Below are 21,844 nucleotides of genomic sequence, written 5' to 3'. Positions count from 1 at the left end.
TTTGGCTTATTCAAGTATTTTCTTACAAAGAAACAAGTAGTGTGTCATCAAGGAAAAGGGTCCACAAATCTGCATAAATCAATTAGCTTTTCACTGTTATTGGCTCTGTACAGCAAAGTTTTACTAAATTTGGAGTATCTGTTGAGATGATTCTTTTTGTGAAAAACAGTAAAAGTGCATCATGTGATATTTGGCCATTTTCTTTGAGTGAATGATGGCTAAATTAATAAATATATTTGTCTCCTTTATTTATTTTAATGTCTTTCAATTTTCAATTGTATCCTTAATTTTTTTAAAAAAAGTTGTATAATATCCTTAAATTTTAAAAATACTTTTAAAATACTTTTATGATTAGCTTTGGAGGGAAAGTATTAAAAATATCGATTGAACTTTTGAAAATGTTTAATATCACGTTTAAAAGATAATCAGGAACACATTAATATCCTAAAATCTTTTTGAAAAGTTTTAAAATTCTTATGTTATTGGCGATCTTGTCAACAATATACTAATTGATATCACTTTTTAACTTTTTAAAATTGTTTAAGGATATTTTGAAATTTTAAAAAAAATTTAGATCTCGTCAATAATATACTAACTAATATCACTTTTTTAACCTTTTAAAATTGTTTAAACTTTGAAAGTTTTTAAAACAAAAGTTCTTTGGTTCAAAACTAACTAATTAGTTTTCATTCACAATATTATTAGAACTCTTCAAAGATAAACTTTTTGAAAGATAAAAGTTTATGAACATTAATTTTAATTTAACCAAAATTATATTGATTAAAAATATTATTTTAGTTTCTATAGGGTTATATTTTAGTCTTCATAATTTCTTAAATTGATTTCAAGATTTAATAAAATATATGAACTCAAAATTGAAACTTAAAAAAATATTCCACCTCGTTGATGATTATTTACACTTGCACATCGAGTACTAATTGAACTTGATGTACAAAAGAGAAATATCATCCTTACTATCATCGAGTTTAAAATATAAATGATTCTCAATGTGTATCAATAATTTTTTCAAATGGTCAAAGATTTAAATTTCTAACGTATCTTTTACCGAATAATGTTGACACCTACTTCCAACAAATAAGTCTTCTCTCGAGAGAAGAAAAAAAGCAAAGACAAACACAATATAAACGACCCTCAAATGTTGATTTCTCTGCTTTTTTGACACATTTTTTATCAGTAAAATGCCATGATCGGTTACCGATACATATTACCAACCTCTAGTACACTCAAATGTTGTACTATAAATAACTATATAGTACATAAATGTAAATGATCTGCAAACTTTATTCAGGGAAGAAAAGACTAAGATAAATAGAACTCAGTAGAGCTGCAATTATTACCACCACCTCACATGAGACTGTCTTAAAGAAACTAATCAACAACTTAACAATAAATAAAAGGAAACAATCAGGAGAAGCATGGCCTCAGATGGCTGTGTAGCCTCCAAAATTATTGAAATTATCTTCTAAGCAACAGAACAGAGAGGAGAGCTAAAAATAAAGAACAAGCTACAAAAATGTACCTGTACTTTGGATCCTTTTCATCGCTTCAAATTTCTTCTTCTTCTTCTTCTTCTTCTTCTTCTTCTTCTTCTTCTTCTTCTTCTTCTCTTCCAGCTGGCTGCTCATCTAATATCTAAGATTATATACATGGCGCTGTGTTTCTTCTCTTCTTGTGTATGAATTGGGTATATGTATAACAAGCATACCACCTTTCATTGCACAAAACCAGCTCTCTTTGAAACATCCACAATGTTTCTTTTTCTTCGTTCTTTTCCAATAGCTTATGCCATTGCTGCATCGTCTAGTCCTGACTCCAAAACCAAGACCAACTGGCCACATATGTCTCTTCACTGATTCCATGATCTCAAGTATGGTTTCTCCATTGGATCAGTCAAGTTGGAACTTTGATGCCTCGTGCCTACCCAGCTCATACTCTGAGATGGCATTTCATGCCCTCCCAAGTAGCTGAGTGGGTTGGATGCTTCTGGTAGAACGTTTCCGATCATGGGATTTCCTTCTCGCAACATTCCGTAGTTCCTTGGGGAAATCAATTGCCCGTTCGTGCTCATTGGGTGAAAAGGGGAACGAAATTGATTACTTTGAGATAGAACACTGAATAAGGTTTGATCTGTGCTGCTGCTTCCAGTTCCAATGCTCTGATTTGGGACTATAACGCCATCTGGCCCTGTAAACCCATCATGGACTTGATGATTGCCCGGAAACCAGTTATCGCCTAATAAACTTCCACCATTTATGGGATGAGAATGGATATGAGAAGGCACGCGAACCGAGTTAACAGCCCAGCCCTGCATTCCAACTGAGGGTAACTGTTGCTGAGTTGGAGGATTCGGATACCTGTTTCCATCAGGATAAATATTCCCTGGAACACCATGTTGAATGTAGACTTGCCCATCTTCCTTCCGCCTTTGCTGCAAAGGCACAGATAACTCCGACTGCTCCTGGAAATGTCTAGAATACTGACTCTCTTCGATCAAGTCATTGTTTAATGGCTGGAAATCTAAACCTGAGTGCCTTTCCTTGTGATGGAAGGACAGACCTGCCTGCCTAGTAAACACAGAATGAAGTAACTCATCTTTACCTTGATTTTCATAAGAACTAAAAGTGCCATCATCTGATTGTCTATGTAGCAAACTTTTTCCAATATCTCGGCTATGCAAATCAGGTTCCACAAAAGTGCCATTATCTGATTGTCTAGTCAACACATTTTTCCCGATAACCCTGTCATGTAAGCCATGTTTCACATAAGTGCCATCGTCTGATTGTCTAGGCAATAAACATTTAGCAACACCTCTGGCAGCCATGTCAGGTTCAACATTGAAAACTTTTGTTTTTCGCTCGTCATAAGCATGAGAATTTGAAAGAGACAAATTACTACTGGACGTAGCATAACCATGGCTGGTAGAAGAGCTGTAGTAATTCTTTGGCATAACTTGTCGTGTGCGAACATCACCAATAGAAAGTAGGACCTCTCCCTGGCTGGCTGAGCATTCTATAGCATTCAGATTTCTTGATAATCCAGATTCTTCGAGAATAGTATTACCAGAATTTAGGGTATCATGGTCTTCGGGATCCAAACTGTTGCCAATCTCCAACCCACCATTGATCTGCTCTGAGGACTGACTACTTTGGGAGCCAGAGATTGATTTTTCAATAGATTCATTTCCTGTTCCTTCCACATCCATTTGATCTGTTTCTTCAGTATCCATTTGACCTCGAAGCATGCTATCATGGCTTTCGATGTCCACATCCTAAACCCTCAATTACAGGTAAAAACGTTAAAAGACAATGTTACAGAAGGAACCCAAAATAATAACGGTAAATTAAGAACTATATTGCATACAACTATGCCCCAACAGTTCAATAAGGAGAGAAAAACAATTGAGAGAGAATAGAAAAACAGAAGTGGAATTGTTAAGCACCATTATCAATGTTTGTCTGTCTTTCAGATCTTGCTCCAACGCCTTGATTAGTTCCCGTCTCTGTAAATGAATCTTTCTCCAATTTGAATATGCAACGGGGAGATGAACTTTTGATAATTGCAGCCTATGCCAATAAAGAAACTATGATATGAGGGGAATGAATGAGTCTTCCGATTTGGTAAAAATAAATATGTTACTTCACATACTCTCACCAGTGCTCATGCAACTTTTGCTGTTCTTCCTCTACAAATACTTGATATGGTTGTACATTAAAAGCTTGTATGTCACCTAAAACTTGGTCCAGAGATCCTGATTGCTTCATATTCTTCACCAGGTCATGCTGCTTCTTACTAATCTGAAGCGTGTGAACAAGAAATCAACGATAAAACCCTCCTAAGTACCAAAACTTGCCTCTCTTTTCAATACGGAAAAAACGGAATCATAAAGAAAAAGAAACCAAATGTCCATGAGGTATATTCAACCATTGGTTTCAAATCATAAACATAAAAGAAATGTGATATAACTTGCTTTCTCAAAGCAGGGATTATATGGAATGAAGATACCCAGATAGTAATCCTAATGACAAGATCAACGAGGCCATGGCAGGAGTGTCTCGAGTATCCACGTCAAGAAAGAAGCGAAGTAAAAGAAAATGTAACCATATAATTTATATATGTTTCACAAACATACAATGAACAAATCTCAGAACGAAACTATTTTTCCATTAACAATTCTACAAACTTTCTTTCACTTGAAGTTGTTAAAAGAAACCGAATCAAATATACTTCATTAATATATATGTGTATGTATATTTATAAATATCTTTCCATATCTCAACTGTCATCTTTCTTTTCATTTTCATCATACATCCCTACCCCAAGTCATATATATGAAGCCAATTCCCAATTCATTGCAATCTAAACTGTTCTGCCAAAACCACTGGGCTAACAAGAGTGGTTCAACTTGCAAGTTCGAAAGGTAAATCTGTAAGATTACCCTGCAGACTAGCCTAAAATCATTTTCTCAAGCCATTTCCCAGATTTAGTGTGGCTCCCCTAGCCACTAGAGTTCTGCATTTGGTTATTTGCCTTCCAACAGCCATTTTAGCGAGCCAATTGGCAGATTATCGTGCGGACCATCCATCAACATTGAGAAGCAAAAGGACAATCTTTGAAAAATTGACTTTCGTCTTTTAAAGAGATTAGTTGAAGAAAACGATGGGGCTTTCTTTGCTGGATCTTATCATTTGTATCACAACCTTTGAGACCAAAGGAAAAACCCAACTAACCACACTTCTCTAGAGGAATATTCTCAAACCCACAACCAACCACAAATATTTCCCATTTTATTTGTTCAAATGGAACTTTTTGTTGGTATTATGAAAAGTTACAAATAAAGGTACAGTACACTTCTGTTGAGATAATATAAAATAACACCAAACCACCAAAAAATAAAAAATAAAAAGGTTCAATACACAAATCAAACCACGAACTACATAAAATAACCACAAAATGTGGCATCCAGGACAACCCTAGGCGAGGTAGAGTGATCCAAAGAAAACCTGAATTATTCTACCCTGAAAAGAACTTTTCCTTCAATTATCCAAGAAAGCTTTCTTATCGACCTAGGAGATCCAAAGAAACCATTACCAAAACTTTCCATCCTATTCAATTTTTCAAACAAGTTCGATATTTTAACTCTCAAATTTTATTGTTTTTCTCCTCTACTTTTTCTAATGTCTATTTTGTAGAAAGTATAAATATCTGTTTGAACACTTCCATTGTTAAACAGATGCCTAAAATTTATCTAAATGTTTAACAAGTATTTGGCAGCAACTATTTTGATTAACAGGGGGCTGATACATGTCTAACAAGTGCCAACATGTACGAGGGTTTGATATGTGTTGAACATGAAAATATCACCCAAATTAAAGCAAGTGTGCATGCTTTAGAGCAAGTACTATTATGTCGTATGTACGACATTGCTCCAAGGTTATATACATAATCAAATTCATAAAACAACACCTAACCTTGAAATATGACATATATTTGGAGCCATCACTACACTGGATGTTGCGCTTTTGTAGCTTTTCCTCAGTTCTAGTACCAACATTAAGCTTGTCATGTAAAGCAGTGGATGAAGTTCTGAATCTTTCTCGCTTGTATCCTTTATTGCAAATCCTGTTAATCATAAAAACCGTACATAGTCAACAGAACAAAAACCCTGATTGAGTATATAGAAACCGCCTCTCAAAGGTAAACATGATGTCATTGATGTGCACCTATACTACCGATTCATAACTTGTAGCAAAAAAACCATGGTAATGCCTTACAGGAACTATCTCTAACTAAAAAGATGCTAATTATAAGAACATGCATATTCCCAAACGTAAGAGAAGTTACCTTTCTGAAAATTCTCTACCCTTCATGAATGAATTCTGGTTATCACTACTACATGCTTTCTCCTCTGCAGCCCACGAATCAGACTCTGATGTAGCTATAGTATTGTCCTCGTGATAGTCAAATCTGGACTCATTCACTCTGGTGGAGACTCTATTTTCGGAACTTCTTGACCTGTTTAAAGTACATTGTGCATTCTGAGTTTATTTCATTTTCTTCTGGATCAAATTGGCAAAATTGGCACTTGGCAGGGTTTAAATTAAAATATTTGCTAATTAACTTCTTCCCGTTCCAAGATTAATTATTGATTGCCAACCTTGACTTCTTCCCGTTCCAAGTGAGGAAAACTTGTACAGAAAAGTAACAAGGATAAATCAACAATATATTTATAAGATTAGTCAATTACAAACACTAACCACTAAAATGTCGTTCAATTTGAAATTTAACGGGAAAAAATAGAAAGAACAGTTTTGAAGAATCTTATATGCCAGTGGCCGGCTATAAATTTCCTTCATTACAGTAATAAGGAAATTGACCAAGCTTATGTTCAAAGTCTATTGGGAGCAGAAGGTCAAGAATTATGTGTTTGAAAGAAAGAAAAAGAAAAGGTATTATCAACCTCCATGTTTGATGTCTGATTTCCTTCTCTGGATCTTTGCAGTTCGCACATCTATCCTTCAGTTTCTGTAGATATCCAATCATACTGCCACAAGAAGGAACTAATATTAGCAACAACATGCTTCAGTTAAAGTAAACACCATTGAAAGACAAAGGCTACAGAAAATTGTGATTTTACAAAAAGTTAAGGATACATTGTTGAAATCATCAAGTTATAAATGGCAATTTTACAGGTTAAGCCGTAAGTACGCTTCTTACTTATTATGATACTTCTGTAACTCACGGGAATATGCCTTTTTATCTGCCCTTAAGCACTGTTCATGATGAAGAACTGCATCAGGGTGAAGGGCACCAGAGCAAAGTGAAGACTCCCTGCAGGTACATATTTGGAAAATTCAACAGTTACTTCGTAGCCAATAGCCATCAATATTCCTCCAAGAAATTTTAACACTTTCAAAGTTTATCATCGCCAAAAAGTCTGATGGAACAATAAAGTAAATATGTATCACAAAGTAATGATGGAGAATATAAGAAACAAAATTCCAAACTTCAATAAGCAGAATCAGAAACAAATTAAATTAAAAGAACCCCTACGATTTGAGGCTCTTCTTTACCAGCCCAAGCATGACTCATCAGTCACCCTGGTTCGTGCCATGGTCTACACAACTGTGTTTTTTTTTTCTTTCCTCTCTCTCTTTTTGATTAGAAACAAATGTTAGTGGGAAGTAATATCCATAATTTGGAACCTATATTAAATATAAAATTTTTAATTATTCCATCTTAACTATCAATTTAGATTGGAGGGCATTTCTGAAACCCTCCTTTTGGAAAAGGGACGACTTGCCATTTAACAAGGGGATTTCCAAAGTGAAAATTATTCCCAGAAAACAACTCTCCCACCAAGTCTGTCTCATGTTCTTGTTCTCCAGGAAGAAACTTTCTCAGATTGTTCCTCTCATTTTCTGAAAGATAAGTATGCCAAACCTGCAAAAAATTCAAGGCCAAATGAATAGAAAGAAATACAGAAGGGAAAGTGATAACTTCGATATACATAACAAGGGCTAACGACAAAAATATTGCTACCTCAAGTGAAAGAACTTCTGATAAATCTTCCAACCCAAAAATCTCATGAGGGACATCGAAAACGTCAGCCAGTATAGTTTGTTCTTTGGGAACTGAATCAACAAATGGTTTTAATTTTCTCCAACTTATGCCAATTTGTTCCCTTTTAGAAACAACTCTTTTTTTACTCCCATCCCATGCTAGAGTAATATGGGGTCTTAAATTTGCATCACTGCGTGGCAGTGCCAAATTCTTTTTTCTCACTCTATATGGTTCTCTTGAACTGTGACCAACTACACTGGCAGAACTCAATCTTTTTCTACGTTGATTGGCCGCCATCAATCAAGCATCAGAATGAGTTCCAGTAACACACCATACTACCACATAGGTAGCGCAGCAACAAGTTTTATGTGAGGCCTGAGAAACAAAAAAAAAAAAAAAAAAAAAAAAAAAAAAAAAAAAAAAAAAAAAGAATTAATGAACCTTTCAGCATTTAAAATCATCAAGCCCCAACGCCAGCACCAAAAACTAATTTCAGGGTTGGGATTTCAAAATCATTCCGAGAATTATACTACTCTATAATAACGAATAAGTTAAGTATACTTGCATAACATCCGATGTCATAGAGAGAACAAATCACAGCCATGAACAATCATAAGTCGAGAAACAGAAATTCAAATTTAAAACATGTTTTAAAATGCAGAATTCTGCTAAAACGAAACATCCCAATTTCAGGTAGATAATTATCCCCTTAAATTTCCAATTTCATATCATGGATTAAAAATGACTAGAATACCCAATTTTCTGTACCCCCCAAAAAAAAAAATTGATAGATCGCTTTGTTCTCATCAAGGGTCATGTCAATCGAAATGGTTATATTGCACACAAGTATTGCATAAATAACCAGTACAGAAAAACTCGAACAAACATAGAGAGAAATATTAAAATTATACCAAAGTCTCACAGTGAAATTAAGAACGCCAAGAAGAGAGAGAGAGAAAAACAATTCGACATGCATTTTTCAGTAACCCCAGTGTGAGTAATGACTAGAGTTAATTCAGTGGCGAACAGTTGCAATGATTCTACAGAAAAAAATTGACTAAACATACAACTTGTAAGTTCCACACAAGGGAGCTGGGGGGGGCCTTCATCCTCCACTTGCAAACATTACAGAACCATCCATACACCTAGTAACAACGATACTTAAAACACCACCGACCAAACCCATCAAACAATAACCTAGCAAATTCCAAACCAAAAGTCCCGTTCCTCTTCATCATTCCAAAAAAACAACTACAAAACCTCAGCACACAACCAAAAACAAATTCCACACCATTAGAGGAATACAAAGGTAGCCACAAGAGCCACAGCAATGCAATTAAACCCAAAACAAGAAAAATAAACACCTCGGAGAATTAAAACAAAAAAACAAAAAAAAAAACCATAATCGAATCAACATAAAGAAACAGATTACTAAGAGAGTACCTACAATAGTCGGAAACGAAGTTTCTATCGCCGCAAAAACATCGAAGAGTGCAAGAAGTCGCAGTGAAGAATCGATGAGAATTTGGCAAGAAAACAAAAGAAAGATGTAATCGATGAAAACTGAAGCGAGTGATAGATAGGGTTTGGCGTTTATCCGAAATATTGTGGAGGCTGAAGTTGAAGAGATAGAGAGAGAGGCACTGAAACAGAGACCCAAATGCCCATTCAGAGAAGAGAGAGAAAGAAGAGAGAGAAAGTGAGAGAGGGCAAAAGATCAGACGTTGTTCGGAACCGTTAAACTCGTGTGCATTTCACATTCGCGGGCTCTACGCTCGGCTTGGCTCGTTCTTTTATTTTATTTTATTTTATTTTATTTTATTTTATTTTATAAGTTTAAATTCAACCATATAATATAAATTTAATAATAAATATTTTATATCTGTTGAATTATACTTGTATTTTATACCTCAAATTAGCTTAATTTTTACGAGTGAATTAAAATTTCTAATCAATTTGAGCATAGTTCAATAAATAAATATATTAATTATCATTTTTCAAATAATTTTAAGTTTTGAACTTAAAAATAAAAAATTTATATTTTAATTATATTATAAAAAATAAATGAAATGTAATAAAAATATGAATAAAAAATTAAAAAAAATTAATTTGTATTTTTTATTTTAAAAAATGGGGGTGTTTTAAAATTTGTCTTAAAAGTCTCCAAATTAAAATAAATAAATAAATGGGTCTCTCCTATAATAAAAAAATAATAATTTAAATTTCTTAAATATAAATTTTAATTTTATATTTAATAAATTCCTACATATAAAAAAAAATTAAATAATCAACCAAAATTTAAAATTTAAAAGATATATTAAACATTTTTCTAAATTTTGGTTTAGATAAAAAAAAATTAGAATACTCATAAAATTAAAAAAATAAATATATTATATATTAAAATTTTAAATAAAAGATATATTAAACATTTTTCTAAATTTTGTTTTAGATAAAAAAAAAATTAGAATACTCATAAAATTATATATTATATATTAAAATTTTAAATAAAAGATATTCTAATATTTTGTTTTAAATAAATAAAAAAATAGAATACTCATAAAATTTAAAAAATAATTAAATTATATATTAAAATTTTAAATTTGTGTCTAATAATTCTATTTGAATAAGTTTTTTTTTCTTTTTTCTAATTTGTCCCAAAACTTTATAAATTTTTAATACCTTCACAAATTATTTATTGTTGAGTAAAACGTTATACTTGTAATGATGTACGGTAAATAAACTATATAGATCGAGCATCTATTTGACAAAAAATAAAAAAATTAGTGCTTTACTGTACTTTAAACCGCAAGTTTTAAAATCAAACAACCCGTTAAAACAACGAGGTATTGACAAAACTTATATTTTCTTTAGAAATTGAACGGTTTTGTAAATATGGGATCCAAATGTCTAATCGTGTAGTTAATCCTTTCAAATGGTCTATTAGTTCGTGAAAATTCAATTTTGTGTTTAGTGTTTAATATATTTTAAAATTATTAATTTTGTATCCAATAGATCCGTGACCTGTTGCACATCTATAAAAGCAAGTGCTTCCTCGACATATAATAGAAAATTTTAAATCTCATTAGGCATAAACTCAGTTAAATCAATTAATTTTTAAAAATTTTGGAATTTTTTTTTGTCCCTTTTTGAGTGTGAACGAGAAACCATTTAAACCTTTGATTTCAAAGAGATAAGTAAATATCTCGACCAGCTCGTATGGTATTGTCGAATACTGTTAATGTACCTATTTCAGATTCCAGTATCAAACTTTTTAGCTAATCTTAAACTTAATGCTTTTAAAAATCTTAAACCGTTGAATTAGGTCTATATAATGTACCTATTTCAGATTCCAGTATCAAATATTTTTAGTCTTCGTCTCAATCCTAACTCCAATTAATTAATAAAAAATAAAATAAATTAAAATTACACGTTTAGCCTGTAAATTTTTTTAATTTGTGTTGTACGTGTATATGTACGTGTGTGTATATATATATACCTAAATTTAAAAATGATAATAGTAAAAAAAAAAAAAAACATATGAAGGAAATTTTATAATTTTTTAAATATTTCTAATAAATCTTTATATTTTCTAATTTTATATTACAAATATTTGAATTTTATTTTAATTTTATGTCTAATAAATTTTTTTTTTTTTAAATTTAAAAAATTTAATTAAATAATTAAAAAAAAATTAGGACATATTAATAAAAAATATAAAATTGTTGGACGAAATGGTAATTGAACATAATAATAATAATAATAATTAAAAAAAAAAAAAAAAAAAAAAAAGAAGTCGGCTCAAGAACAAGTGAGCCAATCTGTGGAAAGGTTAACGGCAACCACAAGATGCGGCAGTGACGTTCACAAGCAAAGCTTTTATCCTTTTCTTCTTGCTTGTGGCTGTGGCTCTCTCTTCTTCTTCTTCTTCTTCATCAAACTCACTCCCCCTCCTTTCTCTGGTCGACATTAATGGCGGCTAAGATTTTACCATCTCATCTCTATCCTCTTCCTTCCCCATCTCTCCCTCCCAGTTCCTTCTCCGCCGGAGACCTAACTCCACGGCCATGCTTTGGCGGACCTCGCACTCATTTCAGGCCGCAGAGATCGGTAGCGGTCAGAGTCAATGTGGAGCCGCTCGTCGCTTTTCAAGACCACCACAACTCCGCCTTCCTCCTGGCTGAGAGTGTCGGCTATTCCACGGCCAGTTACTACACTTCTCTTGGCCTTTTCGTCATCTCCGTTCCTGGCCTGTGGTCTCTCATCAAGCGATCCGTCAAATCCAAGGTTATTTATAAATTCACCTCCGGTGCAATTCGAATTACATCGTTCTGTTATTTCTCTGTTTATGTTGTGTATTGATTGAATCGCGTCGATTAGGTTGTGAAGAAGACATTCGTTAGTGAAGGAGAATCGAAGAAGGCGCCAAATCAGTTTGCTGGAGAGATTCTGTCGTTCTTCACTCGCAATAATTTCCAAGTCACAGACAGAGGCGAAACGATTACGTAATGCGATTTTCTTTTGGAATTTGTTACAATTTTGTGATTCATTTTTTTCTGAGTGTTAGGTTCAATTGCATTGAATTAACTTCTGGATGTTCGATTGATGTTTAATTGTGAAGGTTTGAAGGAACTATGGTGCCGAGTCGAGGCCAAGCGGCGTTGTTGACATTTTGTACGTGCATTAGCTTGGCCAGCGTTGGTCTTGTTCTGACCATAACATTTCCAGATATTGGCAACAATTGGTTCTGGCTTAGCAGCTTGAGTCCCTTAGCGTAAGTGCCACTGAACTTCTCGCCTATATATTAACACCGACTCATGGCATGCATGCTTGTTTGATAGCCATTTTGAAATTACTAGAATCTTGATCATTCAAAACCAATGTTTCAAAGAAGTTTGAATGATTAATGACATATTTGAGATCGATTTTACGAAAGCTATTTTAATTAATCCTTTCAAACACGTCTGCCTTTGAATCATGAGCTCCTTCATTACCCAATCCAAAACTTGAATATTCAAAATTTTCAAAATTCTTATCTAATGAATAAATAAATATCCTATATACCTTGACATTTTCTTACATCTTTGATTATGCTTTGTGATTGAAGTTTGGATCAAGATTTTCTGATCTAATGAATAAATTAATCCTTTCATTTGATAATTATTTTATTTTAAAATCTTAAAATTTTGTTGCTTCTTCTCAATTTACCAATTATGGTTTTCATCTCCTAAACAAAAGCAAATTTTTTAAAATATTTTTTTTTAATTTTCAAAATATGACTTAGTAAATTACTACGGATCAAAGTGTTTGCCCATTTTCTTTAATCTAATAGATGCATATATTTCATTGATCAAAGTGTTACCCTTTTCTTTAATCTAATAGATGCATATATAATTGAACTCAATAAGTCGAGTATCTATCATACACATGCATATATTCAAATTGTATGAACTACAATTTATCTAATAGATGCATATATTTCATTGATCAAAGTGTTACTCCTTTTCTTTAATCTAATAGATGCATATATAATTGAACTCAATAATATGCGAGTAGAAAATTCGAGTCTCTATCATATAGATACATAAATTCAATGATCTTAAAATTTTAATTAACTTTTTATAAAGGAAGTCTTAATAATATCATAAACAGGTCTCTCAAATTCAAATTCTATCTATGATCTTAAAATTTGAGATATCTGATAGAACGTTATAATCTAATCTGAGGCTCTTGGAAAACTGCAGAGGAGCATATTACTGGGTGAAAGCATCAAGAAAGGAGGAGATCAAAGTTAAAATGATAGTTGGAGAAGATGGAAGCCTGGGAGAGATTATTGTTCAAGGAGATGACCAGCAGGTAGAGCAAATGAGAAAGGAGCTTCAATTGAGTGAAAAGGGCATGGTCTATGTCAAAGGTATTTTTGAGCAATGATTATTATCAGTTCATCTTCTTCTTTTTTTTTTTTTTTTTTTTTTTCTTTACCATAGTTGTAGGAATCTTCATGAGTTACATTCAATCAGTCCAGATTCTGGAAAAGAATTGAAACTCGTACAACAATTTTCCAACACATGAATCATAGCATCAAAATTCAATATGGCCACATGGATCTTCTAATCTCTCTCTCTTTCACTCATTCAGTCAAATTATTTTAGATTCATTCATGAGTCAAGTAGTGTTACAGTGTTCTCACTGCAATAAAGATTTCTAAAATGAAACAAAACATGTCTGCAGCTTATATCTGCTTTTGATATAACTCGAGGGTTTCGAACCTCTTATGTTATGTCGAAAATAAGAGATCGGTTTCTTAACCGATCAAAAGCTTGTTTTCATCCAAGAAGGTGTAGGTAGGTACCTCCAAATTGTATGGTGCTGGTCCTTTACGGATCCTACCAGAGATATCGTAATGGGAACCATGGCATGGACAGAACCATCCACCGTAATCGCCAGCATTTGGCAAGGGAATGCAACCAAGATGCGTGCAGACGCCGACCACGATAAGCCACTCTGGATTTTTAACTCTCTCTTCGTCCTGCTGCGGGTCACGAAGAGATCCAATGTCCACACTATTTGCTACCTTAATATCGTCCTCGGTTCGGCGCCTGATGAATACTGGCTTTCCACGCCACTTAACTGTGACGGTAGAGCCAGGCTCAATACTTGAAAGGTCAACTTCGAGTGAGGCCAGAGCAAGAACATCCTTACTGGCTGACATGCTAAGGACAAACTTGAGAACAAGGAGACGAATCAAAGAAGCATAGACAAACCGACCACCTGATAATACAAAATATGCAAATGCACGCTTGCTGGGGTCACCAGGAGGAAATCGCTCGTGATTGTATTCGTCATAGACGATCTTTGAAGAAGGGTTCTTAATGGCAGCTACAGTTGCAGGGATATCCAGAATTAAGCCATCATCCTTAGTTGAGGTCAATGCATCAGAAGCAAAACCTAGCGGAGCCATTTCCATAAGATCATGAAACCACGCCAGACTGAAAAAGAAACAGTCTTGCATAGAGTGTCGAATCACAAATTATAATCGAAAAGCTCATGCTCGGCCTTTTAACGATTCAAGTAATCGTTAAAGACAGATTCCAAATCCGAACGATATAATAGCCTTTTCAATGTTTAATTTTAAGTATCCGACATAAAACCAAACTATAAAATGCCACTATATATAAAAAAGCAGGCCTCTAAACCATTTCCAGTGTAGATTTCTTACCAATATTTCTATCCTCGACTTTCGAACAAAGCTAGGGAGTAAAGCCCCACAATTAGTCGTGATAAAACTTGATCTGAATTAGTTGTTTCATAAAGAAGCAGTTTGATGCATTGCAGAGGCATAGAAGATCAATTCTCAAGATAACAAAAGCATTGTGCAATTGTTCTTACTATGCCTAATTTCTAGAGCAAATTTTAAGGATTTTCAAGGTGAGTTCGAATTTCAGTGCCAATGCAATACGACTAAAGTGATCCAATCTTTTTTTTTTAGCAGAAACTGTGAAGCTATTTCACAAAGGATTATCTTTAGTGTTTCCGGGCGTGCGCCTTTAGGGCGGGCTTTCCTTCCACCAAAAGGTACATCAAAAGACAAACCTCGGTTCGACATTGCAAGAAATAGTGTGTTTTTCTTCAAATTCAAAAACTTCAAGGCAAAAAAGAGCAGGGCTCTGGAGAGACAAATGGGTAGGATTCATTCCCGGATCTTTTCCTTATATCTCAGAAAAACAGTTCGAAAGTACCGCAACTTGGGGAACAATGATTGGAATCTTGATTTTAGGAGAGATATAACGGATAGAGAATTTGAAAGTTGGATTGGGTTGATAGAATTGATAGATACTGCAAGGCTGGGAGATGGTATGGACAAAGCTTGCTGGTCCCTTGAGAAATAAATTCCCTAGGATTGCTATGATTTGGGAGTTTAATGTCCCAAACAATGTAAAAAGCTTTCCTTTAGAATCTTGCTTACAAAAGCTTGAATACCCATGACAGAATACAAAGGAACCTTGGAAATTGGAATCTATCGACATCGGTTCGGAGTTTGTGATTAAGGGGAGAAGAAAATCCAGAGCACCTATTCCTCCAGTGTCTGAGGTTGGGGTCAGATTGTACAGCATTTTGGCCTGACTTTGTGCACTCCAGAGACAGTTTTGGAGTGGCTTTTTGAAGCCTTAGAGGAAAAGCTAAAGCTAGATTTTTGTGGAGATGTGTGCCTCAAGCTTTAGCCCAAGCGATAGTGTTCTCTTTGGGCTTTCCCTCAAGGCTTTTAAAATGCTGCTAGGGAGAGGTTTCCACACCCTTATAAAGAATGTTTCGTTCTCCTTCCCAACCAATGTGGGATCTCACCATCCATCCCTCTTCGAGGTCCAGCGTCCTCGTTGGCACTCGTTCCCTTCTCCAATCGATATGGGACCCTCTCAATCCATCCCTCTTCGGGGCCCAACGTCCTTGTTGGCACACCGCCTCGTGTCCACCCCCATTCGGGGTTCAACCTCCTCGCTGGTATATCGCCCAGTGTCCGGCTTCCAGCTCTGATACCCTTTGTAAAAACCCAAACCCACCGCTAGCAAATATTGTGCTCTTTGGGCTTTCCCTTTCAGGCTTCTCCTCAAGGTTTTTAAAAGGCGTCTACTAAGAAGAAATTTCCACACCTAGAAAGAAAGAAACCGGAGGATCTCCAAAGAAAAGACCTACACTTCTGAAAGGATGCTGAAACAAACTAATTGAAAGACGCTACAATACTGAAAACAGAAATTCTTATGAATGGATGCTTCTGGAATTCCCTATAGCCTAGTTCATTTTTTCTTATGCTAGTTCTACATTATTTCATACAAGTAACAGGATCAACAATCCCCCCGTACCTTCTTATCTGTTGCGTAGATTAATTGATCAAAAAACATCTCTATTTCTCGTAGAGTAATTTAAAATACTGCTAGCAAATTATGTTGATGGTATAATTCAAATTCAAGCAGTTGATCAAACTCATCCCAATAGTAACAAAAACACTCTACATGGGGAAGACAATGGCTTAAACTTTGTAGATAACAACCATACTCTTTCAACAACAATAAATTATACCCAACAAAATGCAGGAAAAAATAGGTAATGAAGATCCCATATTGATAATGGTGAGCTTTTACAGGAATCAATTCAAAAAACACTGCCAACGAAGAAGAAAGCGATTGTTTCGGTGAAGATGATATCGTTAAAATGCCCCGAGAATACCAAAAAACACCTTTCACATTTTGACATTATTTTCAAAACGAGAAACTAATAAGCAATAGCATGATTCAAAATCATCAAAGAAATCAAACAGTGGACCAACAAAGATGAATACCGATCCATATCTACGATAACTGAACAAGGATTGCCCTTTCAAACAGCGAACAGGACATCGCATCGCGACAAAAACAACCTAAAAAACGAAATGAATCGACCACGAGCAGGAAGAACAAAAAGAAATCCAGAAATAAAGAACCAAGTCCTAACCTCTACAATTGCGACCAAAGTGAGGTCCGGATGGGAAGGTGTTGAAGAATCCACCGGATCTGAAATCATTGGAATCACCGGAATCGACGATCTTATGAGAACCGGGGAAAGAAGAGGAAATAGTGGGCCTGAAATGCGAAGAAGAGAGTGAGGAGAACCTTCGAGCCGCAATCCTCAACATCTTCGTCCACCTTTTGGTTATGCAGAAATGAATGGAGAAGGAGGGTTGGATTTGGAAGGATATTGAGAATTCAAGAGGAGGCGATGGAAGAACAGAACCGGTCTTCTTCCCCCGATTCGCAGGAGTGGTATGAGCAATATATATTTGACCTCAACCTTGTTTACCTTACTTCAGCTATCGTTATACTTCGATTTTTTTTAGTAAGGTTTTATTCTTATTAATGTAATTTCAAAATATTTATTTTACTCCACCGCTTCATTTTATAATTTTAAAGTTAAATTAATAAAAATACTCTTTACTATTTATTTTATTTTAAGAATACTTCTAATCTTTTGAAAATTTAAATATTAACTTAAAAAAATGCAGTTAAACTTTAAATATATTTACTATTAATTTTTTAATAAAAATTACGGTTTGACTTTTAAAATGGCTTAAAAATTACCCTTTCACTTTTTAAGAGTGTTTAAAAAAATACCATTAATTTTGTAGATATTTTTTTATATTCTTAAAATTTCATAAATAATTTTTTTAAGATGATATTTATATATTTACTATTAGTTTTGAATAAAAATTACAGTTTGTCTTTTAAAATGACTTAAAAATTACCCGTTTAACCATTAATTTTATAGATATTTTTTTATTATTAAAAAAGTTTAACTAATATTTTTAAATTTTCATCAATATTTTTTTAAGATGATATTTATATATTTACCATTAGTTTGGAATAAAAGTTATCGTTTGATTTTAAAATGGCTTAAAAATGACCCTTGACTTTTTAAGAGGATTTAAAAAATACTATTTAAGTTCATAGATATTTTTTTATTATTAAAAAAATTTAACTAATATTCTCAAAATTTCTTAAATATTTTTTTTAAGATGATATTTTTTAAATTTTTTTAAAAGTTATTTTTTAAAGAAAATATAAAATTTAAAAATATTTTTATTAATTTAGCCTATCCCATGCATCAAGAACAGCATAAGATGAAATTAAAGTAGAATTAATTCCCTAGAACGACAAGAACGTTTCCTTGTCTCTCCAAATCTGGAAGGTGAGGAACGACCCTAGTCGTTCTATATATCGGCAAAACGTGCAAGGACATTTCTCACCCAAATTGTCCCTATTTTCGACCATAATGTTAAGAAACCGAGCTTTCATGGTGAAATGAAATGAAATAAATCAAAATAAATCAAAATAAATCAAAATTTGGTAGCTATTTCACTATCAAGTCAATTACAAAATCACAAGATCTCACCTTATGGGTCCCAACACCCATTCAAGCAACTTATTCAGATTCATTCATGCACCAACCAAGATACAGCTACAGTATTCTCATTACACAAATATTAACTCAAAGAAATTGCGTGGAAGAAAAGTATATATATGTGCCAGCAGTAGATCTTCGACATTATCTTATCATTGATGAAGGTTCCAAACCACTATAGACCCAGAAAAAGAGCTTGATTTCTTAACCAATCAAGAGCTTGTTCTCATCCAAGAAGGTATAGGTAGGTACCTCCAAATTGTATGGTGCTGGTCCTTTACGGATCCTACCGGAGATATCGTAATGGGAACCATGGCATGGACAGAACCACCCACCGTAATCGCCAGCGTTCGGCAAGGGAATGCAGCCAAGATGCGTGCAGACGCCGACCACGATAAGCCATTCTGGATCCTTAACTCTCTCGCCATCCTGCTGTGGGTCACGAAGAGATCCAATGTCCACACTATTTGCTAACTTAATATCGTCCTCAGTTCGACGCCTGATGAATACTGGCTTTCCACGCCACTTAACTGTCACGGTAGCACCAGGCTCGATGCTTGAAAGGTCAACCTCAAGTGAAGCCAGAGCAAGAACATCCTTACTGGCTGACATGCTAAGGACGAACTTGAGAACAAGGAGACGAATCAAAGAAGCATAGACAAATCGACCACCTGACAATACAAAATATGCAAATGCACGCTTGCTGGGGTCACCCGGAGGAAATCGCTCATGATTGTATTCGTCGTAGACTATCTTTGAAGTAGGGTTCTTAACGGCTGCTACAGTAGCAGGAACATCTGGAACTAAGTCGGTTTCCTTTGTTGAAGTCAATGCATCAGAAGCAAAACCTATCAAAGAGTTATTTCTATAAAATCATAAAACTTCACCGTAGGAGAAAGAAAGAATCATTCATAATAAAAGGGCTGAATTACATAATAAAAATTGAAAAGCAATCATCCAATCAATCACCTAGAACAGAATGGCCAACGTCTAAACCATTTAATGAGTACCAAATCATAACATGCCAGTACACCTTCTCCACTGAAGGTTACAAACAAGAAAACAAGCAAGCCTCTAAACTGTTTCCAGAGTGCTAACAAATTTCAAGCCAATGTTTCAATCGACGACTTTCACAAAAAGTTTGGGAGTAAAAGAAACTCCAATCAGTTGCACACGTAAAGGTTATTTTCTATGACATTTGATTGTCAGAGATCTCAAAAGTTGGAACCTAGAAGTAAATGTAGAAACGTGCATAGAGGAGATACCAGAGATTCAGAGTAAATGTCCAAAACCAAAAAGTTGGGTCACAATGGCCCGGCAATTTTGCTGAAACAAATACGAAATAAATGATTGCCACATTTAACAATAGCGTGATTTGAGTAGTTTGAAAGATAGATGAGAAGGAAGCTATATATATTTGGGATTAAAAAAATCATTGATAGTATGAAATTACAAAAGATATCTTGAAAAATCCTCTTGTTTCTTTCTTGCCAAAGGGTCGATCAGTATGCACGAATATAATTCTTCCAGAGGACCTTAGAATATGCAACTACTCACAAAATGGTGCTATGGTTCCCTTTGGAGTCTATTTCATAGTGCCATAGGATTGTAGCATTTAGCGAGCATACAGGCCTCATTGAGTTGAGTGCAACCTTTCAATTTGTGAGGTTTAAGGCACATTCAAGAACCTTTGGAAGCTAATTTGTTTGGTTTTCTTTCTTCAAGTGCTTAAAATTTACTACTAGGGAGAATTGTTGGTGGGAATTAGTCCCCTTTGCCTTTCTGTCCTCATCTCCATCACCCTTCATCCTTGAAATATGCCTCTATTGCTTTTCTGATGGGTTAGAACCCCAAAATGGTCAAGGCTTTTTCTTTCTTTCTATCAGGTATTGCATGAGGAATTGAAACGATTAGCTTCATATAAAGCTCATTCTTTCGGTTCGTTGTAGGACCTGGATGGTGAGTTTCTAACAGGTATTAATGCACTGAACTTTATCAGAACATAAACTCTAAACTGAATGATTCTAACCTCTCTTAGAGAAGAAGAAACACAACTCTCGCACTTAAACTTATACACTCGAAGTGGACACCATAGCAACCACAATCGAACCACCAAAACCTTGTACCATTTGAAACATCAGTTCCTTAGAGAAGTACGAGTCTCAGCAGTATAGCATATATATAAAAGCATACAGTGAAAGAATTGGAAAACAAAGAGAAGGGGTTGCTTCAGCAATGGGATATCATCCTATTGCTGTAAATAACAATTCAATGGATCCAAAATGAAAAATGAATGTGCAGTGCAAACACGATGGTAGAACAAGTTAAAGATTTGGACAATAAACGGTGGAAGATTCAAACATGAACACTACGAGGAAGTCATTGCATCGGCCAAGTGATATGCCCCAAAAACACTATTTTCACAACGAGAAATGAATGTGCAAAACATGATTCAACATCCTGATGCTGCCTACATAGAGCAGATCAATAAAGACGATTATCGAACACCATCTACAGCTAAAAAACAAGTATCGCTACACAAGCAAGTGACACAATACTGCAAGTCAGATATAAAATAAGGATTTTCCCTTTCAAGCAACAAAAAAGGCAACACATGTCCACAAAATCAAGCCCTAAAAAACGTCATAAATCGATTAAAACCAGAAACGAGAAACAAACAAATTCCAACCTCTACAATTACGATCGAAGAAGGGTCCAAAAGGGAAGGTGTTGAAGGAGGTGACGGATCTGAAATCATTGGAAGGGGCGGAATCACCGCCATCGATGATCTTGTGAGAACCAGGCAAAGAAGAGGCAATAGTGGGCCTGAAATGGGAGGAAGAGAGTGAAGAGAGCCTTCTCGCCGCAATCCGCAACATCTTGGTCAAGAAAAATCGTAAACTTCCGCCGGAAAAAAAAAATGGAACAGAAAAAAACAGGGTTTCGAGGGAATTGGATGATCGGAACGGTGGCTGCAAAACCGCCTTCTTTTTCCCCCAATTTGCAGCAGAAATTTGACCCCATACTAGTTTGGCATAGACGGTGAGCATTTTGACACGTGTCTCTACATTTTCTTCTTCTTGACCCTTTTGCCCTCTGCAACTAAATCTTGGGGCCCACCTCGAACAAATCTACCCTTTAACTGCGATGAAACATAATTATTTTTTAATTAATTATTTTAAGCTAAATTAATAAAAATACACGAAACTTCAATAAAATATTCTTCAACTTTTTAAAACATTTTAAAAATATTTTTTAAATATCTTTAAATTTTCAAAATTAGTTTTAAAAGTTACATTTAAACTTATTTTTTTAACTTAAAAAAATACACTTAAAC

The 21,844-nt window shown here is 34.5% G+C and overlaps 4 protein-coding genes and 1 long non-coding RNA gene across 7 annotated transcripts; 1 reads left to right on the top strand and 4 right to left on the bottom strand.

The window, feature by feature from the left end:
- Positions 1-1,278: 1,278 nt before the first annotated feature.
- Positions 1,279-9,321, bottom strand: LOC111808562 (uncharacterized). Of its 2 annotated transcripts, none has more exons than XM_087116958.1 (10): positions 9,025-9,321; positions 7,561-7,956; positions 7,318-7,461; positions 6,736-6,845; positions 6,479-6,562; positions 5,863-6,033; positions 5,490-5,640; positions 3,673-3,815; positions 3,461-3,584; positions 1,279-3,289 (listed from the first exon to the last, which is right to left on the bottom strand). In XM_087116958.1, the coding sequence occupies exons 2-10, from the start codon at positions 7,876-7,878 to the stop codon at positions 1,868-1,870; spliced, it is 2,667 nt and encodes an 888-aa protein (XP_086973084.1). In that variant the 5' UTR covers positions 7,879-7,956; positions 9,025-9,321; the 3' UTR covers positions 1,279-1,867. The 2 variants fall into 2 exon arrangements, with proteins under 2 accessions (XP_086973084.1, XP_086973083.1); XM_087116957.1 differs by having other exon boundaries at positions 9,029-9,321.
- Positions 9,322-11,431: 2,110 nt separating this feature from the next.
- On the top strand, positions 11,432-13,672 carry CCB1 (cofactor assembly of complex C). The gene is made up of 4 exons (XM_023694269.2): positions 11,432-11,865; positions 11,959-12,083; positions 12,200-12,352; positions 13,323-13,672. The coding sequence occupies exons 1-4, from the start codon at positions 11,551-11,553 to the stop codon at positions 13,507-13,509; spliced, it is 780 nt and encodes a 259-aa protein (XP_023550037.1). The 5' UTR covers positions 11,432-11,550; the 3' UTR covers positions 13,510-13,672.
- On the bottom strand, positions 13,526-17,414 carry LOC111808346 (cytochrome b-c1 complex subunit Rieske-4, mitochondrial). Of its 2 annotated transcripts, none has more exons than XM_023694268.2 (2): positions 17,065-17,414; positions 13,526-14,526 (listed from the first exon to the last, which is right to left on the bottom strand). In XM_023694268.2, exons 1-2 carry the CDS (start codon positions 17,243-17,245, stop codon positions 13,883-13,885), a joined length of 825 nt encoding a protein of 274 aa, XP_023550036.1. In that variant the 5' UTR covers positions 17,246-17,414; the 3' UTR covers positions 13,526-13,882. The 2 variants fall into 2 exon arrangements, with proteins under 2 accessions (XP_023550036.1, XP_086973132.1); XM_087117006.1 differs by having other exon boundaries at positions 13,526-14,567; positions 17,065-17,205.
- Positions 17,415-18,428: 1,014 nt separating this feature from the next.
- LOC111808345 (cytochrome b-c1 complex subunit Rieske-4, mitochondrial) lies at positions 18,429-21,523 on the bottom strand. Its single transcript, XM_023694267.2, has 2 exons — positions 21,197-21,523; positions 18,429-19,355 (listed from the first exon to the last, which is right to left on the bottom strand). Exons 1-2 carry the CDS (start codon positions 21,384-21,386, stop codon positions 18,712-18,714), a joined length of 834 nt encoding a protein of 277 aa, XP_023550035.1. The 5' UTR covers positions 21,387-21,523; the 3' UTR covers positions 18,429-18,711.
- On the bottom strand, positions 20,374-21,190 carry LOC147789753 (uncharacterized). The gene is made up of 2 exons (XR_015411599.1): positions 20,537-21,190; positions 20,374-20,459 (listed from the first exon to the last, which is right to left on the bottom strand). It is a non-coding gene; the product is annotated as an uncharacterized LOC147789753 (long non-coding RNA).
- Positions 21,524-21,844: the final 321 nt, after the last annotated feature.

The sequence above is a fragment of the Cucurbita pepo genome, chromosome 13 (assembly GCF_057944985.1).
Source record: "Cucurbita pepo subsp. pepo isolate OVF chromosome 13, ASM5794498v1, whole genome shotgun sequence".
NCBI classification, from domain to species: Eukaryota; Viridiplantae; Streptophyta; class Magnoliopsida; order Cucurbitales; family Cucurbitaceae; genus Cucurbita; species Cucurbita pepo.
Note: the sequence above shows the minus strand (reverse complement) of the source record. Positions and strands in the feature narration are given on the sequence as shown.